Source organism: Pteropus medius, unplaced genomic scaffold, assembly GCF_902729225.1.
Source record: "Pteropus medius unplaced genomic scaffold, Ma_sr-lr_union100, whole genome shotgun sequence".
Taxonomy (NCBI): Eukaryota; Metazoa; Chordata; class Mammalia; order Chiroptera; family Pteropodidae; genus Pteropus; species Pteropus medius.
In genome coordinates this window covers 11,063,613-11,090,091 of record NW_024340699.1, presented here as the reverse complement: position 1 = coordinate 11,090,091, position 26,479 = coordinate 11,063,613, and the positions used below count along the sequence as shown (strand labels likewise).

The window sequence follows — 26,479 nt, the reverse complement described above, 5'->3', positions numbered from 1 at the left end:
GCGCAGACAGTAGCTTCCCGAGGCGGGTGCGGGGGCTCTGGAGGGGGAGCATGCACGTAAAGAGCCCGGCTCGGTGCTTGCTGCAAGGCCAGGGCTCTAAACGGCAGCTGCCCACCATCGACCCGCTGGCTCTTGTCCCCACGGTGGGTTGGGGGATGACCTTTAGGCCTACAGGCCAACAGAGCTTCCTCGAACTCCAAATCAACACGGTCAGCCATCAGAAGGAGCGTGGCTTACGGCTTGGCCGTGGTCCATCAGAGTCTGCCTACTTTGTAGGGACGTCTGTTTCAAACACACAGTTGTGGACCGCTCACGGGAATATTCCTGTCTTCGCTGAGACCCGACGCGGGGGTTCCTGGCCGACAGAACGTCACGCAGCCTCAGCGAGCTCACAGTCGAGTGAGGTACGATGGTGGGCCCTGGGCCACGGGGGTTCGGACGAGGGGGGAACCCACTGGGTGTGGGGTGAGCAGGAATGACCGCTTGGCAAGATGTCTCAGGAGGGACAGTAAGCATCGCCCACTTCAGGGCCCCGATTACCACACGCAGGCTCCAGTCTGGCCCTGCTTCCTAGCGGGGGTTCCCGGGGCACGGTCAGCCACCACTCTGTGCCTCAGTTTCCCGACATGGGCAAAATGGGGACGATAATCGCAAAAGGGTTATGGGGAGGGTTAAATGAGGCGGCGACTGCAAAGCCAAGGGCAGTCGTTACTGGGTTGGCTTCGTAGGATGGCCATGTTTGTCATCGGAGCCACGAGGGAAGGACCCTCCCGGAAGACAGAACAGTATGTACACGGGCAGGGCATGGGGAAAAGCCCACTGCATTTAAAAATATTTTTAACTTCATTTTTATTTATAAAAGTAATACCCGGATTCATCCGTATTATAAAAAATTCACATGGTGAGGTCAGGGCTACAGTCCCCAGTGCCACCACCCCCGGAAGGGAGAAATCAAGAGCGCGGGTGTGTGCCCTTGAGTTTCTCTATGCGGTGACATGGGGCCTCCTGCGGACGGGGCCATGGGCAGAGTTCAGAGCCGGGTTCGGGGCCTGGGCCTCACGCTCCCAGAGTTAAGGGAGCCGAGGAGGCTGGCTCCCGCACATCTGCCACCCGCTGCCGCCCCTCGAGGCTGTGACTCAGTGACCCACTCCCCCTCCGCTTGGGATCCGTCACAGGTGGCTGACTCATGCCAGCACACACTGAGCTGAAGAAAGGAAAGACGACGCTTTTAGAGCTTGTGACTTAGGAACCTACGTCAGTGTCTCTGATGGATTTTAAAAAACATATAGATGGAGCCAGGCCCCAAACACCAGCCCATCCTGCCCGCCTTCGGAGGGGCTGAGTGATTAAGCGAGGAGTCTGGGGTGCTGTGGGCTGCTGGTACAGCTCGAAACACGTGAACGCTGACTTCTGGCTGCTGGCTGACTTCCTGATGGACAGATAAGGGCGCCACGGGGCAAGTGCAAGGCTGATGCTGGGAAGTCAAAGGGTGGGGGCCCGCTACGGACCTCACCCGTAGCCACGGCGGGCTTTCTTAACTGAGCACCCCTTGACTTAGAGCTCCTTAAAGGCACAAACCCCCATCCCTCCAAAGGTGGCCTGAGCTGTGGCCCGGAGTGAGTGGACAGACACACGGGTCGTGGCACATGTGACCAACGTGTCGGGAAGATGAAACACGGGGACACGGGGGGAAAGGAGGGGAGCCCCGATGCCAGATGGCCAGGGTTCGAATGCTTTTCGGTTTGTGTGCTGTCAGCCTCTGTCCACTGGAGCGGACGCTCCGCAGTGCTGCGAGCCCGCCCACCTCATTCAGCGCATTGCCCCAGAGCCGCTTGCCCGCCCGGGGACTGGGAAGGACCTTGACGAAAATGTGGGAAGGAATGAATGAACGAATGTGTAATAGCTCATTTCTTTCCCACGCGAACTTCGTGATGTGGGGGTATCATCATATGACTATCATCATCCCACCCTCAAGCTAAAGATGTGAAAACCTAGGCTTGAGGCAGACAGATGACTTGGAGGGCGCCGCTTCTGTCTGGGGTAGCGGGAAGAGGGGCGGCCGAATGGGTGCACGGCTCTGCCATCTCCCGCCGTTTTCCGGGACGAAGGAGGTGGGGCGGGGGGCGGGGGAGGCTCTGTACCTTATTGATGCTGAACTGCCCCTCGAAGCGGCAGCCCGCCCCGCCGTTCAGGGGGATTTTCATGGAGTTGTCGATGTGGCCCACTTCGTGCCTGCCCATCTCATCCTGGATGTCGAGCCCAACCACTGCGGGAGGCAAGGAGAGACGCGTCACCAACACCCAGAGCAACAGGCAGCCCCCTCCTCTCGGGACCCCCTCCTCCATCTCCTCCATGGCACAGACGGGACGGCCCCTCCAGGAGCTCACGGTCTGGGTCCCGGAGCCACAGAGAGGAAGTCGGCTGGCCAAGGAGGAGGAGGAAGTGGCCCTGGAATAAGAGGGAGCCAGCCCTCTGCAGCTGGAAAGAGCTGGGAAGGCAGCAGCCAGTGGGGCCAGAGATGCAGGACTGTGGGGTGCCGGGGTGACTACTCTGCCTGATGTGAGGCTGCAGGCAGGCAGCAGAGGGTCAGGGTGAAAAGGCTGCTGGGATCCTGGCCCTGCCTTTTACCAGCTGTGCAACCAGCTGTGGCTGAGGCCCTCAACCTCCTGATGCCTCAGCTTCCTTCTCTGAAAAATGAGGTGAGAATAATTGAACCTTCCTTGGAAAATCTTGAGGATCAAAGAGTTAATACAGGTGGAAAATGCTTAGCTCAGGATCTGATGCACAGGAATCGGCAAGTGCTCAATAAAGGTGGACACTTACTGCCATCTCAGACAGCCTCTGGGTTCACGGGTGAACAGGCTCAGGCATTCATTCATTCATTCATCCCTCGCCCATTCACTCACGCCTTCCTTTACCACTGCCCAGTCCTCCGAGCCCTGCCCTCTGGAAGCCTGAGCACTTTTCGGGGTTCCTCAGTATGCTAAAAGGCAAATCTGGGGCCTGGCATCCTGGTCCTCGACTCCAGTGGGACTCGACCACTTCCGTGACTCAGCTTCCCAACCTGTAAAACGGGCAGGGGCGTGCCGACTGCCTTCCTCGAGATGGTCCAAGTGGCAAGGAGGCGGGGAGTAGGGGGGCGATAAGCTATAGAAACGAAACGCAGGAATTTCCCCGAAAGAAAGAAACGCTAGGAGGGAGGTTGCAATATAAAGAAAGAACAGCTGGAGGTAATCTTTTAAGTGAGCCAACCCTAAAAGGGAAAAAAAAAAACGGGAACGACCCCGGATTCCTCAATGGAGACACGAAGTGAGTGACGGCCGCCCACGGAAGGGAGCGTGACGCAGCCACTGAAGGTGCCGCTGGCTCGTGGGTCTGTACTACGTGGGGACGGCTGATGCCGTCATAGTCAAGGGAAAAGGAACGCAGGCAGGCCCCCATGTGGCTCCGCGGGCCTGCTCCCCGCCGGAAGTCCATCCTCCAGAGGCACCCACGACCAGACGCGTGTGCAGGGCTCTGCGGGCAACCTTGTTTGAACTTGTGACCACCGGAAGCATCCTGACTGCCTGTCCCTTTGACCAGCCCCCTCTGGGACGCTGGGCAGCAGGTACAGGGATGGGCTCAGTCCACACGTGGCACGGCAGCAGCTAAGGATGTGGCCTCTGAGACTGCACCTCGACCAAGCTACCTCACACCTTTCTGGGCCTCAGTTTCCTCCTCAATCCTAGGTGAGTGAAGCTTAAAAAAAATTAAAACAATGTACGGCCACGCCACCCCGAATGTGCCCGATCCCGTCTGATCTCGGAAGCTGAGCAGGGCCGGGCCTGGTTAGTACTTGGATGGGAGACCACCTAGGAAGACCAGGTGCCGTAGGCATTAAAAAAAAAAAAAGAAAATTAAAACAGCACTGACTATGTGCTAGACATTCTTTTAAGTGTCTTTTTTTGTAAGAATGCAGCCTCTGAATACCTCTGTGGAGACGACGGTATTACCAGACCATCCTATATGAGGGTGACGCTGCAGCTTAGAGAGGCTGAGTAGTTTGCCCGATATCTCTCAGCTAAGAAACAGTGAAGCTTGGATCAGAACCCCAGAGTCTCCATCCAGGGCCCACGCCCTGTAGCCACTCTGCTGGAATGCCTCTCATCTTCACGCACGAAGGCGGCCAAAACATCCAGGCCGGGGCCTGGCCTGGTCAGTGAGCAGAGTAAATGCCAGCTGAGGTTATTGCTTCACTAACCTTATGAGTAATATAAGAGCCGCTCCATGATATTAGCCAGAAAACAAACAAACAAACAAACAAACAGACAAACAAACGAGAAACCCCAGGAAGGTCCCATATAGTTGGGTCCCGATTATGTAAAAAGAAAAACCCAAACCTGATATATGTCTGCAGACAGACGACGGATGGACAGTGAGACAGACAGACACAGGGAAGGGGGAAGGGAACCCCGACCGCCAGCAGAGGCTTCCTCTGGGCTGGATGGCACCACAGGTAACGTGTGTGTCACTTTCACTTTTTTAAAGATCTATTCTCGTGTTTTGAACATGTCATCTCTTTTTAAATAAGAAAGACATTCCGGTATTAATTGGGTAACAAACAACAAAGAGCATGATTTTTAAAAGCAGGCCACGAGTCTGCCGTGCCGCATGACCTCAGCGGGGTTTAGAAGGGTGCAGAGGGGACTGCCCACGATGGGCAGAATGGCCTCGGGCGTCCACCAGCGCTGTCGTGGGGGTGAGCAATCCCTTCTCTCCCTGCCGCTCCGGATTTTCCAAAGGTACAATGATGAGCATGTACTTTTTTTTTTTTTCCATCACAAAAACCTGAAGTTCTTTAAAGAAAAGCCGAGATGGGGCTCTCGTGGGAGTGGCCTGGGTCCGGGCGGCGGCCCTGCGGAGTGGCAGGGCCCCGTGGGCCGGCTGCAGCCGCGGCTCGGGGTTGCCCGGCCTCTCTTGGGCGGCTGCCTGGAGCTGGGACGGAGCCTATAACCACATCCTTTCCCTCCCCTGCCCCACTGGTCACAGCCTCTGGCCTGAAAATTTCCTTGTTCCAGAGACATGACCAACTCCTGAAGGAGGAGCCCCACCAGATGAGTTATTTTTCTAAGAGAGAGAGGAAAAATAAAAATAAAACCAATCTATTCCAATAGGTTCCCTGGCTCGGGGCCCACTGTGGATTCAATCTCGTGACGTCATTCTTGCCAAAGGCGGTAACGGGGCTGACTCTCTCCCTCCCTCTGCCTGCAGATGTACCCCATGTTCTACCCTTCGGTAGGAAGGAGCGGGTGGGCGGAGGGGAGTTCCTGCATCGGCTTATGTGCCCGGCTGGGGCAGAGGGACAGCTGGAACCCCAGCCCGAGAAAAGACACCCAGTCCACTGGCGAACCAGCCTAGAAGCCAGTGTATTAGGTTCTCTCGACACCTTACGCGATAGCGAGCCCTCGGCCCATTTTACAGATGTGGATGGAAACTGACACACGGTTTTGGTGAGCAAAGGAGCTAGAATCTGACTCCACACCAGACTTCCAGTGAGGTTGGTTTTATACAAGTGATTCATTCTCTTGGGTAGAAACAAACAAATAAACAAGAGTGTGAAGTAAAAAAAAGGAAGTTTTCCGATGGCTGCTGACGGCTCAGAGCTGCATCCCTGCCCAGGTGGCTACTCTTGTCTGGTTGCAGGTCTCCTTGCTTATGAGGCTGTGTGACCCCCACCCCTCACCTACACGCATCGCCCTGTAGCGGTCAGCCAAGGGTATCAAGGATATGGGTAACAGTCCCTTGCTACCAGGTGGGACAAACCGTGGTGTCGTTCACATGCCACAGGTCTCTGTGTGTCCCCTTCCCTCCCTCACACGCTGACAGATTCCTCCTGAGGGTCAGTCCTCCCTCGATAAATCACCTGCAGAGACTTCAGACTCTGCTTCTTGGGAACCTGACCTAAGACACCCCCCCACCCCAACATGGCCGCTCTCCAGAGGTAACCCCCGTTGGCGCTTTCTTGTGCTTTTTATTCCAGAAAGCAACCAGGTGCGCGCACATTAGGTCGCATTCCCCCCGTCAAAGCAGTGGGGACAGTCTCATCTCCCTGGTGTGCGTGGTTTGCCCTGTTCGCCCTGCGGGGGCAGGGGGCTGCTGGGGGTACTCACGTTCGCAGTGCAAATTGGGTAAACTGATGTTCAGGCTGACGTCGATTTTGCCCCCGCTGTCCTTGTCTGGGTCATCGACGTAGAGCTCGTTCACGCTGAGGGAGACAAGCACAGAAGGCTCCATTGGGATAAGGGCACCCACCCCAGCGGCAGGGGACAGCCAGGGACCACTTCACTTGGTGACTACTCGGCCAATAACCTGGACTCCCCTCTGGGGGGAGCCGGTGTCTGCTCGAGGCACAGGGCAGCTGCTCGCATCTCCGAATGCTGGCCTTCCCACAGAGACGGGGGGCCGGGGTGGTATTAGGAGCACGGATTCGGAATTACATTCAAGTTCCACTCCTGGCTCTGCCATGCTCTATACGAGCTCGGGCGGATAACGTCACCTCCGCAAAACCATCCATCACATGGGGCTACCGCCCTGCCGCTGAGAATAGGGTGATGTGAACACTCATGTGGGCCTTACTAGGAGTCAGGGCTGGCAGCGGCAGGCACACGGCACCCGACTCTTTCCTCTCTTGAGCTCCCCTCCCTCCCCACTGGGAAGTCGGGGACCCCCTGGGTGCTGATCTTCATGTCCCAGCTCTGACTAAGCCACCAGGTCTGAGATACTAATGTATTAGTTTCCTGTCGCTGCTGTAACAAATTGTCACAAAGTTAAGGGCTTGAAACGACACACATTTATTATCTTCTGCTTCTGGAGGTTAGAAGTCTAGAACGAGATGGCAGGGCTGTCCACCTCCGGCAGGCTCCGGGGCAGAATCTGTTTTCCTGCCTTTTTTGGCTTCTGGAGGCTGCCTCAGCTCACAGCCCTTCCTGCATCTTCCGAGCCAGCCACATGGCATCTTCTCTCCTCTCTGGCCCCCTAACTCCCTCTTATAGGAACCCTGCGATTTCACCCTGCCCACCTGGATAACTCTGGATCACCTCCCCATCTCAAGACCCCTGACGTATCACATTTGTAAAGTTCTTTTTGCCACATGAGGTTACATATTCACAGGTTTTCAGACACAGGGACGTGGACATCTTTGGGGGGAGGTGGCTCCATGGACAGTCTCGACACCTTCCTGTTGGGGACGATGGCACCACACTGGGATCAGTTAGCAACGCACATTTATTCCACGCTTTTTGAGCACTTAACTCGTCGGGCTCTAGAAAGAGGGAGAGACCAGACAGACACGGTCTCTGCCATCATGAGCTTAGCTTACAAGACACCTCCGTCTCCTACATAAATAAATACTTTACACCAACTGCATTGATGGGAAGCTGCGGGTGTCCAGAGGGACGGAGGGGCGACTGACTTCTGGGGAGGGTGGCTGGGAAAACTTCTCTGCAGAGATGGGACTGCTGTCTGAAGGCTGAGGAGGCCATCCTGGCAAGGAGGAAGAATCCTCGGACGGCATGGCAGAGGCACTGCTTGGAAACTGAACGAAGGTCACCGTGTTGAGCAGAGGGACGCGGGAGTGCGGTACAGTGTCAGAGAATGGGGGTGGGGCAGGTCAGGCGGCACCCTAAGAGGCTCCCTCCTTCTCTGCTATAAGGAAGATGGACAGCACGGGCCACTGCACATCAGGGAGATCAGACTGGGGTGGAGATGCCTGGGGGACGGGTGGGGACGGTGGGGACGGTGGGGACGGGAGAGGCAGGGGGGTGCCAGAGCAGGCGGGCCTCGCTGACCTGAGGGGGCACGGGGGGGGTGGGGGAAGGCACGCGGGCAGACTGCCATGTTTCTTTCTGGAACTGTGCATCGGGCGGGTGGGGAGGGAAAGGTGCTGAGCTCCGCGTGGCTGTGCCCAGCTTGAGGTGGCCGGAGACATCCCCGAGGGTCTGCTGAGTGGACATCAGGTGGCCGTGTCCGAAGCCCACGGGGAGAGGGAGCCCAGCCTGAAGGCCGGCCCAGGGGGCAGTACGGGCTGTGCTTGAGGCGGCCCCCGTGCACAGGCGGAAAAACCAAGAGTTGAGGCTCAGAACAGCCAGACGCGGCGAGAGCCCCGCCAATGGCCACGTCTTTGGGCGAGAATGAGCCAGGCCGGGGCGAGGGCATTTTGTTCTTATTAAGATCCTGTCTTTGTGCCCCTGGCACAAAGTGTGACACAGCGAGTGCTCATTTAACCGGAAATGGTGGGCTCAAAAACACAGCCAGGGCTTGTCTCCCTGCGGGGGTCACGAGGGTGATCCTGGACACGAGCAAGTGACAGGCCTGGCTCAGCCTTCGGGTTGCCAGGCCTCCAGCCCATTAAGCCAGGAAAGGCCCGACCTGGCCCACGTGCACCCACGTCACCCCATCTGCCCCTGCGGAATATCCTGATCTCCGTTATACGAGCAGGAAACTGAGGCTCAGAGAGGGTGAGCCCCACCCCCAAGGTCACACCGCAGGAAATGGCTAAGCTGCAATCCCAGCCCAGGTCTGCCTTCTGCCCGAGCCCCGGGACCCACTTTGCCTCCCTTCCTCCTGTCCTCAGCACCCAGAGTCGAGGGGGAGAGTGAGGGGGATCCTGGCCCTCTGAGGCCACAGGGTGTGGGGAGCGGGGACGAGGGCCTGTGCTTGGCAGGCTCATAGCGTTGGCCCACATCAAGGAACAGGAAGAACGAATGAGCCAGCGGGAGAGGAGCAAACAGGATCACGGGAGGTTACGCTGGAGGAGGACTGACTTCTCCACAGCCAAGGACTCCTCCTTAGTCTTCGGCACCCGGCCTTAAATCGCAACTCTGGAGGGCAGCTGAGTAATGAGATGCTGGGTGATTAACAGAATGGTCACTGAGAGAGAGCTCCCGGCTCCCCTTCCCAGCCCGGTGAGACGCTTCCTTGAAGCTACTCACCTCTCCCACCTGGGAGGCGGGGCCTCTGCCTATCACTGAGGGATTGTGGGATGATGTCATCCCTGGCAATCCCCTGGAGGTGACCTCAGCGCAGAGCGAGGTGAGCCTTAGGTGTGGCGCCAAGGTGAGCTCACCCTCAAGGCCCCAGGAGGCCTCTCCCAGCTTGCGGGGACCCGAGCTCCTCGGAGAGGACCAGACAAAGGGGCTGAGGTGCTGGGAGGGAAGGAAAAGCACTGACCTGCAGAGCCAGGGGCCAGTCTGGTTATGTAAAGCTAGAGCTGGCTGCTCCCAGGAGCCCTTCCGAAGGGCCCCGGGCTATGGGATAAACACGGTTCAGTTGCCGGTGCCACCCACCCGATGAGGTCAACACGGCCACCTTCTGTGTCCAAAGCAAATGTTCCAAGGCTGCTGGCTTCCTGCCACCCCCAGCCACAGCCTGCCAAAGCGAGCTAACCTTACTGCCTGGGGCCGAGCGGACTTTGAAAGGTGAATGGACGGCCAGAAATAAGCCCGCGTGTTGCTAAAATAAATGCTTTTTATGGATTCACTGCTGTTTGGGGACTCTCGTGGGCCTGACTCTGCCTGTCACTAGCGAGGGTGAGGAGACTCACGGGGGCAGTGGCAGACAGATGTGAGCTCACCTCCTGGCTCTGCCAGGAAGAAGCTGGGGGACCTGGGACGAGCTGCTTCACCTCTCTGAGCCTCGGTTCCCTCAACTGGGAAAGCTTCCTGGGATGTTTAAAGATGGGTGAAATCAGCCAATGGCGATAGAAGGCAGAACAGGGCGGGCTGGTGGAGATGTGTCGTCTTGATGGGGTGATGCTGACATGCATCTAAATACAGGCAAGCGCTCAAGTCTCATCTTTGAGATTTGTGCAGTCTGCTGTCTGTAAGTTATATACAACTCACTAAAAAGAAGAAAAAAAAATGGGAAGAAGAAACAGGAAGGAGGAAGAAAGAAAAAAGGGGCTAAGGATTCTAGCGGCTTCCCAGGGCTGCGTGGAAACCGGTGACGAAGGGGCAGGGTGCCCGGGCGGGGGCGTGCGTGTCGCTCGCTTCTCTCTCGAGGGCCGAGCACGAGCCCGCCTCAGTCGAGAGAATAAGGCGTCATGGTGGAAGCCCAAGCTCCCCGGGTTCAAATCCTGGCTCTGTCACCTACTGGCTGAGGGGCTTTGCCTTCGCCAGCCTCAGTTTCCCCTGATGTAAAGTGAAGACGATCACAGACGTGGCACAATCTGAGAAAATAAGAAGCACTCGATCAACGCCCACAGCTTTTATTGTCCTCATTAACATCGCTGTTTACCGAGCTGATAACAGCGTTCGCCTTGGAGCATCGCGGTGAGGATTCAGCGTGCCCGCGAGTGTAAGGTGCATAGCACGGCCTTGGGACAGTCTAGGGCCCGGAAACCTGACCTTCCTGATAACTAATCAAAGCAGATGTCCCCCGTTCTCAGCTCCCGGACAGTGCTGGTGGCCTTCACATGTGGTATTTCATCTAATACAGACCAAGCCCATGTTTAATGGGGATTGCTTTTTCTCTCTTCATGAGAAATGAAACGAGGCTCAGAGACGATGGATAAAGACTGGCCAAGGTCACACGGCCAGGAAGACGCAGAGGCAGGGTCCGCACCTGGAGCCACTGAAGCCCAGAGCCATGCTCTTTACCAGTGAAACTGAGGGCAAGTGGCCCCCAAGTAGATCTGTGATGCAGGTGTCACCATCTATACGTCCCCCTCCCCATAGCCGAAGTAGCCACAGGGCATGGTCGTGCTCTGCGGTCTACTCCCTCTGTGCCCCACAAGCCTCCCTGTCACCTCCACCTGCCACGTAGGTAATAACGTACTCACACCTGGAATGGTCAGGACACAGAACTCCAGGTCCCAGAGAGCTTCCTCGCATGACCTACGTCCCTCCTCTCCCGCCCCTACCCCAGGCCCTTGCTTCGCGCCTCACCGCTGCATAAATTTCCCCTAAAGCCAGTTATTAAACACAGAGGTCGCCGACGCTGGGCAGGAATCCGAACTATTCAAGTGCTCTTTCCAAAAGCAAATAAAATTGTTTTCCACAGATGTCAGCACACTCACGCCTCGGCCGAGAATTTCAAGGCCCTCCACTACATCCCACCTCCGCTCTGCCCGCCCGCACCTCCCCAGTCCTCTCTCCCTACATGGCCAAGGCTTACCACCACCCCCGTGCTGGCCGCCCGACTCCCCGACGACACCGTCTGGCGTCCCCCACCTGGAAGGCGCCGCCCACTCCTCCACCAGGGTGCCTCAGTTTCCCCAGCTGCAAAGTGAGGCTAACGCTAACAGCAGTGCCTACCTCAAGGGGTTTTGTGATGATTAGACGAGCTGATCATCTCACGGCGCTAACCTGGGTGGCTGCCACCCGGTCCGCCTCCTACAGATCAGGACTTGAAATGATCACGAGTTCTATTATGCTACAAATCGTCAATGGAGAATTCCAGTGACTATAGTTTCTTATTCTAAACCCTCATCAGGTTAATTAAGAGCAGCCAGAGCCTGAGCAAAGGCTGGAATGTTCTGTGGCCATGTTCTCTGAGGAAGAGGGGAGGGATTTGCTCCCCTGGAAACTGAGTCCTCAGAGCACCCTGTGGGGCCACTTTCCCAAGGATAATTAATGGCCTGTCCAGGGCCCAGATTAGAGTCCAAACACCCAAACAAACAGGCCTCTCTCCCCCCAGGCCAGGCCAGAATAGCGGCTTATGTCACTGATAACCACAGGCCAGGATTGCAGCGATGTTGATCCAACCAGCGGTGACCTCATTTCCTTGGGTTACAACCCGCAGGGGGTGGGGGACTGACCCACTGTGGTCACACAGCTGCCAGGGAGGGCCGGCCGCCCAGAAAAGGACAAGAATTGTGACCTTTGGTTCTTCCCAAATCGGCTGGGCTTCCCAGACAAGCTTCTGCTGCAGGAAAGACCCCAAAAGAGCAATGCTTTTTCCTTCTGGAGTCTTCTGAAGTGTCCTCGGTCCCCCCGCGCCTGCAGACTCCCTTTGAGCAACTTCTATACCATGGTTATGTAGCAGCAGAGAGAAGCGGGGCACGGTCACTGCAGCGTCACAAATGGAGCCCGGCCCCGACCGGCCTGGCCTCTCCGCTCATCCCCGCGTCCCTCCCCCTCGCTCCCGCCACTCGCACTGCAAACGGAGCTGCCTTGTTGGCCCAGGGCCGGACACGAGGCGAACACTCCATGAATGGCCCCTCATGGTTTGATTGCTCTCCTCGCCCTCCTCTCTCTTCCTCTCCAGGGACTCGGTGGGACCAGCGTCCAGGATGTCCCCGGGAGCCAGGAAGAGGAAGTCCTGGAGAGGAGGGCGGCCAGGGCGGTGGGAACACTGTGCTCATGGGAAAGGAGAGGGCCCAGCCCTGGGTAAACAGAAGTCGCCCAGGCTTGCCAGGGTGGCCCTTCACCCAGCAGGTGGGGCCTCAACCTGCTCCAGGCACAAGCTCTGACGTCGAAACTTACCTGTCTGGGGCCCCCTGCCTCAGCGCCCTACCTCACCGTAGGCTGAGCTGACAAAGGGCTTAATAAGCCACCCCTCCAAAGGTCAGTAAGGGGGCCAGGGAGGCCTATTCTGAACTCGAGGGAGGAGACAAAGGAATGAACGTTCACAGAGCGCTTATTATGTGCTGGCAACGAGCGGCCCTACCGCCTTTTTAGTATTAGATGGGGATCAAATACGAAATAAGTAAATGCGCCAAGAGATTTGGATCTATAGCCATTAAAGTATCTCAAGCGTTACAGTAAAGCACTTGTCAGGTAAATGCAGGCTTTAACCCGCTTCGCGGGTGTTGTTTTCACAAATGGAAGGTGAGACCCTCCACCGGCAAAATGATTACGACTCGCTTTACTGTGGTCTGGACCCCAACCTGCAACACCTCCGGGATGCGCCTGCAATCCCGATTCAGCCTCACAGAACAGCGCGCACCTTCTCCATCTCCTGCTCCGCTTCGTTCTTCCCTTCAGAGTCCTAAGCACGAATCGATATATTCTAGTGTCGTTTGCTCATTGACCGTCTGTGTCCGCTGCCGGCATTTTCGGCTCCTTCGAGCATGGAACCACAAAGCGGTGATCAAGGCAGACCTGGCCCCTGACTTCTGGGGCCTCGGGGCCAAGGATGATTCCCACAAACAGACTGCAGTGTACAGGGCCTGGCCCGCACCGTTCCACCTGCCCCATGTTCTACCCTCCCCGCTAGCTCCCTTTGCTCCAGCCACACCGGCCTGCTGTCTGCTCTTCACATAGACCAGGGAATTCCTGCCTCGGGGCCTTTGCACTTGCTAGTGCCCTGGTGCCAGGGACACGGCCGGGGCTTCCTCCTGTAGCTGTCACATGTGTACTCCTCTCGTCTTGCTCAGAATGTGAGGGGCCTGCATGGCGATCCTCCTCCCAGGGAACAGGGTGCAGCCTGGAAAGATCGGTAGGTGCCTGGCACGTAGTAGGTCCTTCATAATGCCAGCAAGTCTCAATCTCTTGCTGATCTCCCTCCTTCCACCTGCAACTCATGATGGATAACCCCTAGATGCCGATGGCCTAAATGTGCACAGATAGGAAGACATCTGACTCGGACAGGTCATCCCCTCTTGGGGGCTCGATGTGTGATGGGGTGAGACACAAAGTCCTTTCTCTGACCCCTCCGTGGGTAGGGGTTTGTGCCTTAGGAAGCAGATAAGCTTCCCCAGTGACTCTGATTCACTGTCCCTTGTTTGGCCGGTGACATTGAGACCCAGAGAGGTTCAGCAACAGGCCCAGGCTCACAGAGCAAAGTGGTAATCGAGCAGAGACCAGCCTGGGTCCCTCGACGCCTTGTCCAGTGCTCTTTCTACCACTGGCTGAGGCCTCCTGGGCTTTGGTGCCATCAGGGGTCAAACCAGGTTCAGAGGGACAGGGCAAACCCTCCCACACCAGTGAAGGGTGGGGAGCCATATCCAGAAACAAGTTAGGGGTCAGAGAGAGACTGGCAGGCTGCGGGAGCCCCCTCCGAACCGCAGACTGTGGGCAAGCCCCGTTGCCTCTCTGAGCCTCAGTTTCCTCATCTGTAAAGAGGACAACTGCCTCGCTGGCCATCTGTTAACGCTTACACGGCAACGAGGCCCATCTCGGCTCAGCATGTTTTCAGGGTCCTGTTGTCCTGAGCTTGAGAGGGAGGCAAAGGAAACCAATAAATTCCATTGAGTGCAAAAGAAAATTCCAGTGTTGATCAGCGGGGCGAGCGGCCAGGGCCCTGCCCCGTGATGACTTTCTGGGCTGTAAACATGGAAACTAAGAGGCCTGGAAGCCTCAAGCCTATGGCCAAGGCAGGAAGCTCCTGGGTCTGATTCCATCTCAGAGGGGCGTCCGATGAGGCCGCGACTGAATAATTCCAATGGCATCTGTGTTAAACACGGCCCAGAACATTTACTAGGAACCAGGGATGGACTCACAATGCGTCAGCTGCTGCCAGGAAGCCCACACGGCTCCCTCGCTGTGCAATGTGGGCCTGGGAACGGGCAGGGGGCTCAGCGAGGGGGCCGGGCTCTGATGTCAGTGACCTCGCCCCCTCGGGTAGGAAGCTGAAGGCTCCTCTGAGCTCTCCCAGCTTTCACATCCCACGACCCCGTGATGAGTCAGAGGAGGGGAGAAAGCCCCCTGGCAGAACAGAGGGATGGCAAAGAGTGTAAATGCTTTCTGTTCATCTGGAGACCCAGGACCCCTCCCCTCAGTCCCCCCAGAACCCCGGTTTCCTCTTCGGCTTTAACAAGGCGGCATCCCCGTTTGCTCCGACTTTAAAAAACCTTTCAAGAGGCAGAGGAGCGGCCCACGCCGTGAGCTTGGGAATGGGGCGTTGGAAGGTTCGGAGGGTTCTCTCCGCTTTAAAGCCCTCCCTGTCTCTGGAATGCGCCAAGGTGGGGGTGGGACTTACACTTCCGTCGTTAAGAATCCAGTGAGCTCTGAGAGGAAGAGGAACAGGATGAAGACGCAGCAGCAGATCGAGACTGGAAGAAACAGCAGGGACGCACGTTAGGGGCGCAGGGCAGGGGTGCTGGCGGGCCGCCCCCTCCCCTGCCCTCCCCTGCCCTCCCCTGCCCTCCCCTCCCCTCCCTCTGCTCTCGGAGAAAAGCTGCTTAGAGGGAGGGGGAGGGGCTCCCCATCCGCACACCCTCAAAGCCCCTTCCTACCTACTCTTGGCCTTGATATGAAGCAACCCCGCTCCTGGGAAGGTGGGCCACCTTGGGTCTTGATCTGACCCTCCTGTGTGGACTGATCCTCCCCCCCCACCTAACACACACGAATAGAGGTTGCAAAGTGGTGGTCCCCAAAAGAGAACTGGAACCAGTGCATTCCACAGCCAATGCCCAAGAGCTCAGGCTCCAAGTGAAGGGCGGGCCGAGGACGCCCCCAGAGTCCCCACCCAGCTGCCAAAACCACACCAAGACATAGGGGATACTAGACTCACTCCCCAATTCCTCCAAACCTTGAGAAAGAAGCACAGGGCAGCATTAAAAAGTTTTACTTTTCTTTGGGAAAGAGATCACACATGCACATGAGGAGAAACGTACTCAGGCTGCGTCAAAAGGCAGCCTGTGTGAGTCCCTTCCTCGCTCCTGACCCACAGCCCCCCACCCAGGGGACCGCCCTCATAGTCCTGTGTCCTTCCACGGGCATCTGAGCATAAACATAGATCCTTTTTTACATTTTCTAAGCAAACGGCAGCATGATGCATACACCCTTCCAGCCAGTGCTTTGCTCACTCAGCAATCTATGTCTAAGCAGGTATCACGTCAATTTGTACAAAGTGGCCATGCTTGTCTGTTTTTATGGCATAGCGATGAATTTCAAATGTCTTCTCCAGCAGCTGAGAGAATCCACTGCAGGAGCCCGGCTGTCAATCCGAGCTTCCCAGTTTCTGCCCCTCCCCCTTTTCACCTGCCAACCAGTCCTGGAAAAGAACCCCACCAAGCGGGCCAGACGCCCTCACCCGAATCCTGAACGGCACCACATCACGCAGGACTCACACTTCAGAACCATGTTCACGCCTCCCGCCCTAGCAACACACGGGATACTGCGATGACGGACAAGCACAAAGTAAGGAAGTGTTTTTGAAGGTCAGTGCTGACTTAGACCAGTCCAAGTCTTTTAGCTGCCTTCCTTGCCCCAAGCCTGCGAACGAGCCCCCAAGGTCTCACTCTGTCCAGATCGGAGGTGGAGGGAGAGGGCTGGCAAGGCCCCTTTCTGGAACCTGTGTGCTTTGTTCAAAGCCAGGACAAAGCCTGGTCGACCCGGGCAGGGGGCCGCGACGAGCACCGAGTCTGCCCAGCTCAAACCCAAGTGTCCAATGGCCCTGATCACATGGGCTGCGTCTGCTCCCCGACCCCGGTCCCCACACTGAGAGGACAGAGATGGAGTCTCAGAATCACTGGGGCCTGGGGGTCTAGCACGGTGCCTAGCTCGGAGAAAGTGAGAGATAAATATTTGCGGAATGAATGCATGAAAAATGCAAAGGCAGGTGGCAAGTTTTTCAGCCAGCAAGACCTCTGATGCTGAGGAGGATTTTTCAATCCATGTTTGGGCAAGACGCGAAGGCTCTCTGCCTCCAGACTCCTGAGACTGACTCAGGCACCGGACGGCAGGAATGAAGCCCCAGGAGAATGCTTATGAGTGGGCAATGTGACGCAGCCAGCAAAGGGGACACTGGACTAAAGACCCAGACTCCAGGAAGCCAACGGATTTGGTCCAAGGCCACACGGCTGCTGAAGCCGAGGCGTAAAATCCAAACCTGACCTGTGAGTCTCCAGCACCTTTGCCAGTTCCTTCAATTAATAGCGCTTCTCACGACATAATGAAACGGTGTGTTTCTGTGTCTGCTCCTCCAGGACGAAGGCCAAAGCCCATTCATCAACATGGTCCCAGTACTTGGTTGATAAACCTTTGTGCACTGAACTGCAGCTGAGAGCCGGCTTCCCAGGCCTCTCGTGTGAGGGGATGTGCTGCCATGCACGCCGTGGCTGGGGCCACAAACCAGGCCGTCTCCTGAGGGCCATTTGGCAGCATCTTCCAAATTTGACAACACACGTGCCCTTCGACCCAGTACTTTCTCTTCTAGGAAAGTTACCTTAACAGAAGTAACCGTACGAGGGTGTCTGTAATAGCAGTACATGACAAACAGAAATGTCCGCCCTCGGCAGGCTGGTTACATAAACCGTGGGTCACCCGGATAATGAAATATGACACAGCTGGAAAGAAGAACGTGGGGACCGATTAAGGGCTGGCACGAAGGTGTCCGGGACATATGGGCTGAACAAAGCTCAGGGAAGACAGTACGCATGGCATGCTCCCGTCTTTGCTTAAACAAAGATACGGGCATATCAAAGCCAGAATACATATATTTTTAATTCTAGAAGGATACACACCTGGTCGTTAAACATACTTGACAGGGAGGGATTGTAGGGGACCGAGAACAGGTTTGAGCTGTAAGTTGGTGGGAGACGGGACAGGAAGCCTCACAGAATTCTTTGGACCCCGGGTTCATAAACTAGTTGAACGGATGGAAGAACAAACCCCTTTCCTCTCATGTCCCCCAAATATCCTGTCTGTGGGGATCAAGGCACAAAGTGTCACAATTTCTGTGGTCACAGACACTCTTGGGCTGTGGACTCCAGGGAGATGGTGATAAGGAGTGTGTGTGTCATCCATGCGCCGAGGACTTAGCACATATGCCGCACTTGACAGGCGTGATGTCCTTTATTCCCTAGAAACTGAGACTCAGAGAGGTAAAGTGACTTGACCAAGGTCACCCAGCTGCTAAGCGGGAGAATGAACCCAGCTCTGCTGGACCTCAGAGCCTGTGGGGCAAACAGCTTGACACCTGGCTGCTCTGTTCCCAGGGATGCGGAGACCCAGGACTCGAGAGAGCATCCGCAGCTTCCAGGAGCCGAGCTGGAGGGAGGGAGAGCCGGGCAGGGCCGGGCAGAGCGGGGTGATTCCCAAGGTCATCCCGCTACCTGACAATGGCCTGCCCTGGGAGGGCAGGGTGGATTCCGGCCTGACTGCCCAGCTCAGGGGACCATCTGTAGGGAGGGTCCCGCTCCCACACCGAGCACTGGAGAGGCCAGGGGGTGCAGCGAGGCCCACCCATGTCCCAGCCCTGGCTCTACTTTGCGAGCTGAGAAACTTCAGACAAGTCACTTCACCGCTCTGAGCCCATCTTCTCATCCAGAAAACGAGGTTAAGTCACTCCCGCTTACATGACATTTTTGGTTTGTTTTTATTTTTCCTAAAGAAACTTTTTATTATGGGGTAATAACAGATACAAAGACGGTACAGAAAGTTCCCTTATACCCTTCCCCCAGCTTCCTCTTATGTTGGCATCTTACATAACCCTGGTGTATTTGTCATAAGGGAGAAACTGACACAGTACAATACTATTACAAGCTACGGACTTATTTAGATGGCCGGTCTCCCCACTAATGCCCTTTTTCTGTTCCAGGAACCAATCCGGGGCCCCGCTTTATATTCGCTCATCACGTGTCCTGAGTCTTGAAGCTGTGACAGTTCCTCGGTCTTTCCTGGGTTTTCGAGACCTGTCCTAGTCAGGTGTCCTGCGGCCTGCTCCCCAGTCTGGGGCGGTCTGATGTCCTCTTATGATTAGACTGGACTGAGGTCTGGGGAACGAGCTCATGGAGGTCAAGTGCCCTTCCCGTCACATCTCATTGGGATGTGACACCCACATCACACGTCATGGGTCGATGCCAACCGTCATCGCCCAGCGAAGGTGCTATTTGCCCAGCCAAGTGACTGTGACTATTTCTTTTCCACTCTCTTCTCTTTCGAAGCGAGTCACTAAGTCCAGCCCACACGCCAGGAGAGGAGACTTGAGCTCTAGCTCCCGGACAGAGAAGGATTCGTATACAGTGTTTGAAATTCTTCTGTAAGGAAGAGGCACCCTTTCTCCCCCATCCATTTAGATCAGTATGGACCCATGAACCTTCTTCTTAATTCTCTGGCTTAGAAGTCAATAATGCCATTATTGTTCTGTGATTCCAACTGCCCCAGGGTTGTTCTTTGGTCCCTTCCATGCCGGTCCCTCTGTTCTGCTGACCCATTTCCCCCTCCCCTCCGGACACGTCTTTGCATAATGCATTCCAAACTTATTTTGTACCCTTCTTGCCTAGCCCTGGAATCAGCCATTTCTCCAAGGAGCCCTGGGTCCTTTTATTGAAGAATGGCTTTTAGAAACCAAAATCTGGGTGAGATTATGATTTTTTAATGGTTAAAAAACATAGGTCGAACACACAAATGGTTTAAAAGGTATAAAGAGAAAAGAAGGTCTCTCCCTGGTCCCCGAATCCTCGTTTCCTCTCCCAGGGCAGCTACTACGGGCCATCTCTCGTGTGTCCTCCCAGAAACAGATGCCACCTGTGCATACGGGTTACGGTGAGGACACAGATGAAACGAGGAACTGGACGAAGGGCCTGGAGAGATGCCCTTCTCTCCTGCTGGCTCTCCTTTCCTGCCCGGCCCAGCAGCTCTTCACGGGGATGGAGGGCCCAGGTGTCGGGGCTGGGGAAGGGGTGAGGGGCAACGGTGACAAGGGAGGCTACTCACTAATGGCTCCGGTGTACGTCGGCTGGGTAAGGTCCTTGGGCACCTTCCTGTAGATGTCAAACCTGCAGAGAGCAAAGTGGACAGGAATGAGGGGGGCGTAAAGGGTGGGTCTCAGGAGAAATGGTGCTGGCTGGAGTGCCACGTGGCTTGGCAAGAACCAGCTCCTCCAAGAGGCCTTTGGGACACCCCCTCCGATGAGACCGCCACCCCCTCACACACTGCCCTCACCCTTGTCACACTTCCTAGTGACACTTAGAGTGCCCAAGAGGACCTTGACGAGCGTCACTTGTTTACGTTCCTCGGTTGGTCTCCTTGCCTCAGGATGTCACTCCCATGAGGGCAGGAGCCTGGTGAGGTTTGGTCCCCTGCCCCATCCCAGACCTAGCGAGGCCCTGCTGCGTAGTAGGCCTTCAATAGGCATTTATGGAGCAAACTGAACCCCCGGGTCTCAGGCTTCTCTGACGCGGAAGGGAACGGGGAAAGGCACTCACTCCCCTGAGTTCTGGAGGGCACTGCCCCGGTCCTGACTGCGTCACCTCTCCACCCCCTCTTCCCTTTCCGCCTCCACCTCACCCTCCTGTTTCCACTCCCACCTCCCCGGCTCCTGAGGCCTGCTTCTTAGAGAGTCTCCTCAACTCCACGGCACCAAGTTCACAGCCAGTCCTGCCTTGGGGCCACAGCATCAGCCTGTGACGGTCACGTTTAATGTGGGTTTCTGCCCCAGACACGGAGCAGGCTCTTTCTTTTGTAGGGATCCCGTCAGAGCAGACAGGGGTCATGGTGTGTGGTGGGAGGATCTGGGGGTTCTGGAGTCAGGCAGACTCCATGGGGTTCAATCTGGCCCTCTGTTTAATAAGAGGTAAGGCCCTGCATCAGACCGCCCTGGGTTCGAATCTTGGCTGGTCTTCTTCCTCTCTGTGTGACTTTAGAAAAACGACTTCCTCTCTCTGAGCTTCAGTTCTCTCATCTGTAAAAATGGGGCTACTACTACTCCCAGACCCCGAGAGGACTGAGGGGAATAAACGTCTGGCAGATTCAACACGAGAGCATTCACCGAGGAGGCTCCTCACGCCCTTGGCTTTCTCCCCTGCCCCTGACTCTGAGCAGACAGCTCTCATAAAGCGAGTTCGGCCCATGAGCTCTAAGTGCACACACAACGTTCCCAGGCCCTCCAGCAGAGCCTGGCTCGGAGAAGCACGGCTGCTGTGGCCCCGGGGGTGACGAGGCTGCATGTGGTTCCCCTTCGGTGACTTCAGTGATGGGGAAACCGTGTTGGCGCCCTGCTAGCTCAGTGCAGTGACGTAGAAGTATCGCGTCAGATCTGATGCCCGACTCCTGGGTGCTCACTCAAGCAGCAGGGGAAACGTGCTCGGTTTCCTAAGACCTCGGGGCAGAAACGAGTTTCAAAGTGCCACTCACTTTCCCTCCTGCTAGCTCAGACAGGTGCTTGGGCCCCTAAGGTCACTAGAAATGGGGGCTGGGAGTGTGGTTGCGGGGGGTCCATGGGACTCAACAATCCATACCTACTCACCTCCTTTATTCTGAACACACTGACCCCTTCCCTGATAGAGGCATATGAGAGGTAAGAGCAGGCACTGCAGTCAGCCCAAATGTGACTCAAATGTGACTCAAATGTGACTCTGCCACTGTGTGACCCTGCATATGTCACTTATTTAACTCCTCTATACCTCCGTTCCTTCGTCTGTAAAATGGGCAACCACAATATCTCACAGCAGAGGGGTTAGGGACAAATGACTGAGAGCACACAAAGCACTTAGAACAGCACCCAGGGCCCAGGAAGTGTCGTTTGAGTATTGCTATTATTAACCCTCATTTGACGGACACTTAGGAGCACCTACTACGTGCTGGGCCTCTGTTGGGCACTAGGACGTGGGGCTAAAATCGGCGCTGTAGGCCTGTCTTTCAGCAGCAGAGACAAAGGAAATGGAAAGAGAAAGCAGCAGTACTTCATCATGGGGTCAGCTGGGGGCCTCGGAGAACCCGGCAGGGCGCCTGGGGGAAGCTGCGATGCTTCCCACGGGAGGTGACATCTGAACGGGGCGGGAGGATGGCAGGAAGGACGAGTGCAGGCCAAGAGGAGCCCAGGTGGCGAGAAGAGCAGTAGAGGCCAAGGGCAGGGTCGGTTCCCATGTGCTGGAGGCAGCGTCCATTGCACGAGGTGCTGGGAGGGGACTGAAGGGATTGGCCCCCCCCCTCAGAGAGGTGGGCAGGGCTGACCATCCGGCTTCCTGGTCCAGTTCATACCAGTCACCACCCAGGGCCCAAAGGCAGAAACTGGGCCACATAGTTTAAAAACTACATGAATCATCATTTCAAAACTGAGAGTTTTATGGGAAGTCTGAGGCCGCTCAGGGTGATGAGGAGGTGGCGGCCCAGGGCAGAGTGTCAGGGTGAGGAGGGAGAGATGGCAGATTGTCACACACGGGAGGACTGATCGAATGAGTAAATACCGTGAGGATGATGCGGGTCAGGTGCCACTGTCAGGGAAGGGAGGGACGTGTGGAGAAAAAAGCAGAATACAACCTGTGGTGGCGAGTGGGTATGGAGGAATCCCCACGAACTCATGATTTTCGACATGCACAAATACGGAAATACCAACGTGGGTGTGTACACACATCATATAGACATCGATTTCCCAGCTCGTTCCTTTGAGAGGGTCCAGGGACAGTGACAGCCACATAATCATGGGCACATCTGGCACTCAAATTAGGGCTTCTAAATATCATTCTTTCCTTAAAAGCGGCAGCTCCTTGGAGAAATGGCTAATTCCAAAGTTGGGCAGGGAAAATACAAGATGAACTTGATGAACAAGAGGAACTCGGAGTATCATCTTCTGTCAGAAAGCAAGATGAGTATTTAAAGAATGATGGGAACACGTCGAAAGGACAAGCCAGCTTAAAGGGGCTCCCACTGGCCAAGAAAGGACAATGTAAAGATTAAAATCAACAATTACAGTAATAGATTGTAACCCGTTGTATAAAACCAGAAGCCAAGAATGTATATAGATATGAGTAAAGAAATGAATACATCAGAAGTATCTTCGAAGTACCTCCCCACAAAATCCTTACTCATTACAAAAGGAAAAACAGTAACGTTACATAGAAGAAACTAGGCAGACATCATCGTAACCAAGTGACCAAGTGAGCGTCACCAGTAAGGAGATATGTCACGTGTCTCCTGATATCACTCCTGCGGGGATCTTGCTTCAAATGTACAAGCTCGAATGAATCATAACAACAAACAAACCCAAACTGAGGGTCGTGCTACAAAATGACTGGCATTTGTCACAAGTGTGAAGGTCATAAAGGCCAGTAAAGACGAAATAAAAAACTGTCAGAGATCGGAGGAGGCGAAAGGGACATGCCAACCAAATCATATGGGGTGCCTTGGATCAGAAAAAGGACACCAATGACAAGTGATGGCATTTGAATTAGATGTGTAGATTAGTGAATAACACCGTACGGTGTTCTTTTCCTGGTTTCGATACTAGTATTTGGTTATGTAAGATGTTAACATTTGGGGAAATTTGAGTAAAGTGCACATGGAAAGTTTTCGTATTATGTTTGCAAAAAAATTTTTTTTTGTAAGTCTGAAATTATTTCAAAAGGAAAAGCCAAAAAAAAATTAATTTAATGGAAAAATTTTAAACCTTTTTAAGGAGGAGAGTTCATGGAAAAATCCCATCCAGCCTGCTTTCTTCACGCATGCCTGGTCCCCTCTAGGCATCTGAATTTGAAGAGCTAGCCTGACGAATGTTTGCTGAGTGTACTGGGTGTCAGGTAGGCTATGCCTTCGTTGGGAGTGAGGAGAGGGAGGAAGGCCGAGTGAACAAAGGTCTAAGAGAGGAGGTTAGACCTGGACCAAACCACAGGAGGCAACGGCACTCAAAGGAGGGAGGAGCTTCGGAGAGAGGGAACCCTGCGACACCAAGATGGCTGCCAGCTCGCGCCGGGCTCTTTTACAAACGTGTTTGAATTTAATTCTCACGACCACCCAGGCCAATGCTGAGATCCCATTTTCCCAAGGAGGAGACTAAGGCTCGGCCATAAGCTACCTGCTCAGAGTCACCAAGCCCACGGTTAGCAGAGCTGGGATTCAGATGCGGGTCTGACCGAGTCCATGCTTGTGGGAATCAGGTTAGAGCTCAATTATTGGTAAATTAGAGTCTTGAGATTTTGTTCACGTGCTTTTCCAAAGATGCTGCCTCAGAGCAAGTGAGAATCTCCTGGAAGACAGGAACGGGTTCAAAACACTAATTCATTCGACGGATATCTACTACGTATCTACCAAGTACTGACGAAGCAACGCCGGCAGCGTTCCAGATGGCGGGAACGCGAAAGTGGCCAAGGCAGACAGGGCTCCTGCCCTCACGACGCTGCCAGTCTAGGGGCCCTGTTTTGGGGGTCACCTAAACAGAAGGTTCTCTAATGATGATCCCAGTCCCATGCCCTAAGTCCAAGCGGGAGAGTGTAAAGGGAGAGCTGAAAAAGACCCCGGGTTCAGAGCTGACCGCAAGCCAAGTTGAGTCAGCAGTGAATGTTACAGAGAGAACGGGCCACCGGGAGGGTGGTGAGAACCCAGGCATGTGACAGGCCAGGAAGTGAGCCGTCCTCTTTGGCTTACATTAGTCAGCCCCTCGCTGCGGTGATGGGGCGATGAGAATAGCTGTGGCCACTCACTGTCAAGAGAATGTGGCCGAAAGGGCAAGAAGAATGGGGGAGGGAGGAGGAATGTTTGGTGTGTACCCAGTGTGTGCCAGGCTCGTGCGAGGCCCTTGGCCAGCATGTTCTCATCCAATCCTCTCAGCCAACCTGATCGTCAGAGACTGTTAAGCCACTTTACAGATGACAGGAGCCCTGCCTGCCTTGACCACTTTCATTTTTCCGGAGAGGCCGGTGACTTGGCTAAGCTCACACACCTAAGAGGTGCCACAGAAAGGATCTGAATCCGGGCCTGATTAGGTTCTTGTTGCTTGTCCCAGCAATGTGGGGACAAACCGGGACCACTGGGTGGAAAAGACTTCTTAGGAAGAAAGGCTGAAGAACTGGAATCGCTTAGCCTTGAACAGAGAGCGCTAAAAAACGGACCCTTTATGGCTGGCGAATACAAAAATGCTCTTTCCCTGCCCTCCCACCACGCTGTGGGTTTCTCGAGGGCAGGACCTAGGCCTCCCTGTTGCCCAGCTCTACACGGTCAAGGCCTTTGGGGGAACTGACCTGAATGAATGAGTCCGTGAATAAATCTGCACAGAGATAAGGCCCAGTGGCGGGCCTTAGGAACAAGATTAAGATGAAATGGATGGCGGGGGGGGGGAGGCGGGGGGAGAAGCTGGATGACATCCTCGGAGTTCTTCTACTTTTGTGGATATTTAGAAATTTTCACTTAAAAAAAAAAGAAAGCAAAATGGGCTTCAATGAAAGCAAGGGAATAATCAACTGGCCTTAAGAGAGGCTAGCCTGGATGCCAGGAGCCAGGGGAATGGGCTAAGGGACCGGAGCAAGGTGGGCAAGAGGCTTATCACCTGCTAGGACGGGATCTGAACGCAGACACCCCACGGGAGCCCCTGCCTTCAACACCCCCCACTGTTACCCCAAGATCTCAGTGTCCAGTCCGTTCATTTTACGGATGAGAAACTAGAAGCCCCGATGGAGTGACTTGCCCAGTTTGAGGTATAATTCAACTCAAGGTATTTAAAACAAAAAACAAGCCAATCAAAAGCTGGTAAAATCCTTGTTTTCTCTCATGCTCTTGAAAAGCCAGCCATATGCTAGCGGTTCTCAATCTCGAGGGGCGATTTTGTTCTCCAAAGGGCGTTTGGCAATGCCTGGAGACATTTTTGGTGGTCCCTCTGGGGATGCCACTGGTACCTAGTGAGTAGAGGCCAGGGATGCTAATGCACAGGACAACCCCCGACAACAAAGAATTACGGGCCAAAGTGTCCATAGCACTAAAACGGAGAAATCGTGTCATGAGTGGACCAACATTTCACACTCGGAAGCTGTTTCCCATGGAGCCTGTGCTCTGAGAGGCCTCCAGTGGCCTGCAGTCTCGCTGGGTGAAGTGGCCCAGCCCTGACTGTCCCCATGGAGACCAGGGGTCTGAATTAAGCAGTCTCCCCCTCTCCCTTTTGCTCTGTGCCTGAGAAGGCAGAACTTGCTCAGAAAGAACTGGGCAAAGGACCCCACAGAGAAAAAACAAAGTCCGTCTGGATTTGTGACTGACGAACGGACGGTAAACACATGGGTCACCGTTTTAATCAAAAAGGTGCTGAATCCGTGCCTTGAAGTTCATGACTCCTTAGGATAAAACAAATTCCTTAGGATAAAACACACATCGGCACTAGCCGTCAATGAGAACGTAGGATCCAGTTAACAGAAATTTGCTTTCCGGGCCGCGTCTGGCCCACGGGGTGGGGGATGGCTGCATAACCTCACCTAAAATAAACAGGCTTAAGCTCCCCTCTTCCCAAGCAAGGAGACTGCCGCTGGAAACGTCTGACTAACGGATTTCTTCTGTAATTTCTTTTCATAGCGGAATGCCTCAGCTTTGCTATTTTAACTTTTGCTGCTTGGTACCTCACTTTTCCCCTGCCCTCGCAGACGAATCTCGGCTCACTCTGTGGTTGGCCATACGTGGGCGGCTACCAAGCAGGCGCTTGTGGTGTCACTGTTTCCAAAGCTTAATGAAATTAGACGCCATTTAGGAGCAAGTCGCTGGAAGTGGTGGGTCATTCATCCCCCGAAATAGCCAGAGAGGGTTTTAGTTGGCGCTTGGGCCTGGGCAGCCCTGCCCACCAGCCCGTCAGAGCCCTCAGTGCCAAGTGCCAGGGAGTTAGGTGAAAAACACTTGTTTGTTCACTCGCTCATTTCCTCCAGCTT

The 26,479-nt window shown here is 55.0% G+C and overlaps 1 protein-coding gene and 1 pseudogene across 7 annotated transcripts in view; one reads left to right on the top strand and one right to left on the bottom strand.

The window, feature by feature from the left end:
* Window positions 1-26,479, bottom strand: part of ERGIC1 (endoplasmic reticulum-golgi intermediate compartment 1) — a 183,141-nt gene that overhangs the window by 7,222 nt on the left and 149,440 nt on the right. For 5 of the 7 annotated variants that reach the window (XM_039878052.1, XM_039878036.1, XM_039878071.1 and 2 more), the window contains 4 exons: window positions 19,581-19,642; window positions 14,899-14,971; window positions 6,150-6,244; window positions 2,142-2,266 (listed from right to left, as the gene is read on the bottom strand). In XM_039878052.1, the coding sequence (XP_039733986.1) occupies window positions 2,142-2,266; window positions 6,150-6,244; window positions 14,899-14,971; window positions 19,581-19,642 (355 nt within the window). Of the gene's footprint in view, window positions 1-2,141; window positions 2,267-6,149; window positions 6,245-11,242; window positions 14,625-14,898; window positions 14,972-19,580; window positions 19,643-20,153; window positions 20,375-26,479 lie in introns of those variants that run through there. The other 2 variants (XM_039878045.1, XM_039878087.1) reach the window with 2 other exon arrangements.
* LOC120617156 (uncharacterized) lies at window positions 3,758-3,876 on the top strand (annotated as a pseudogene).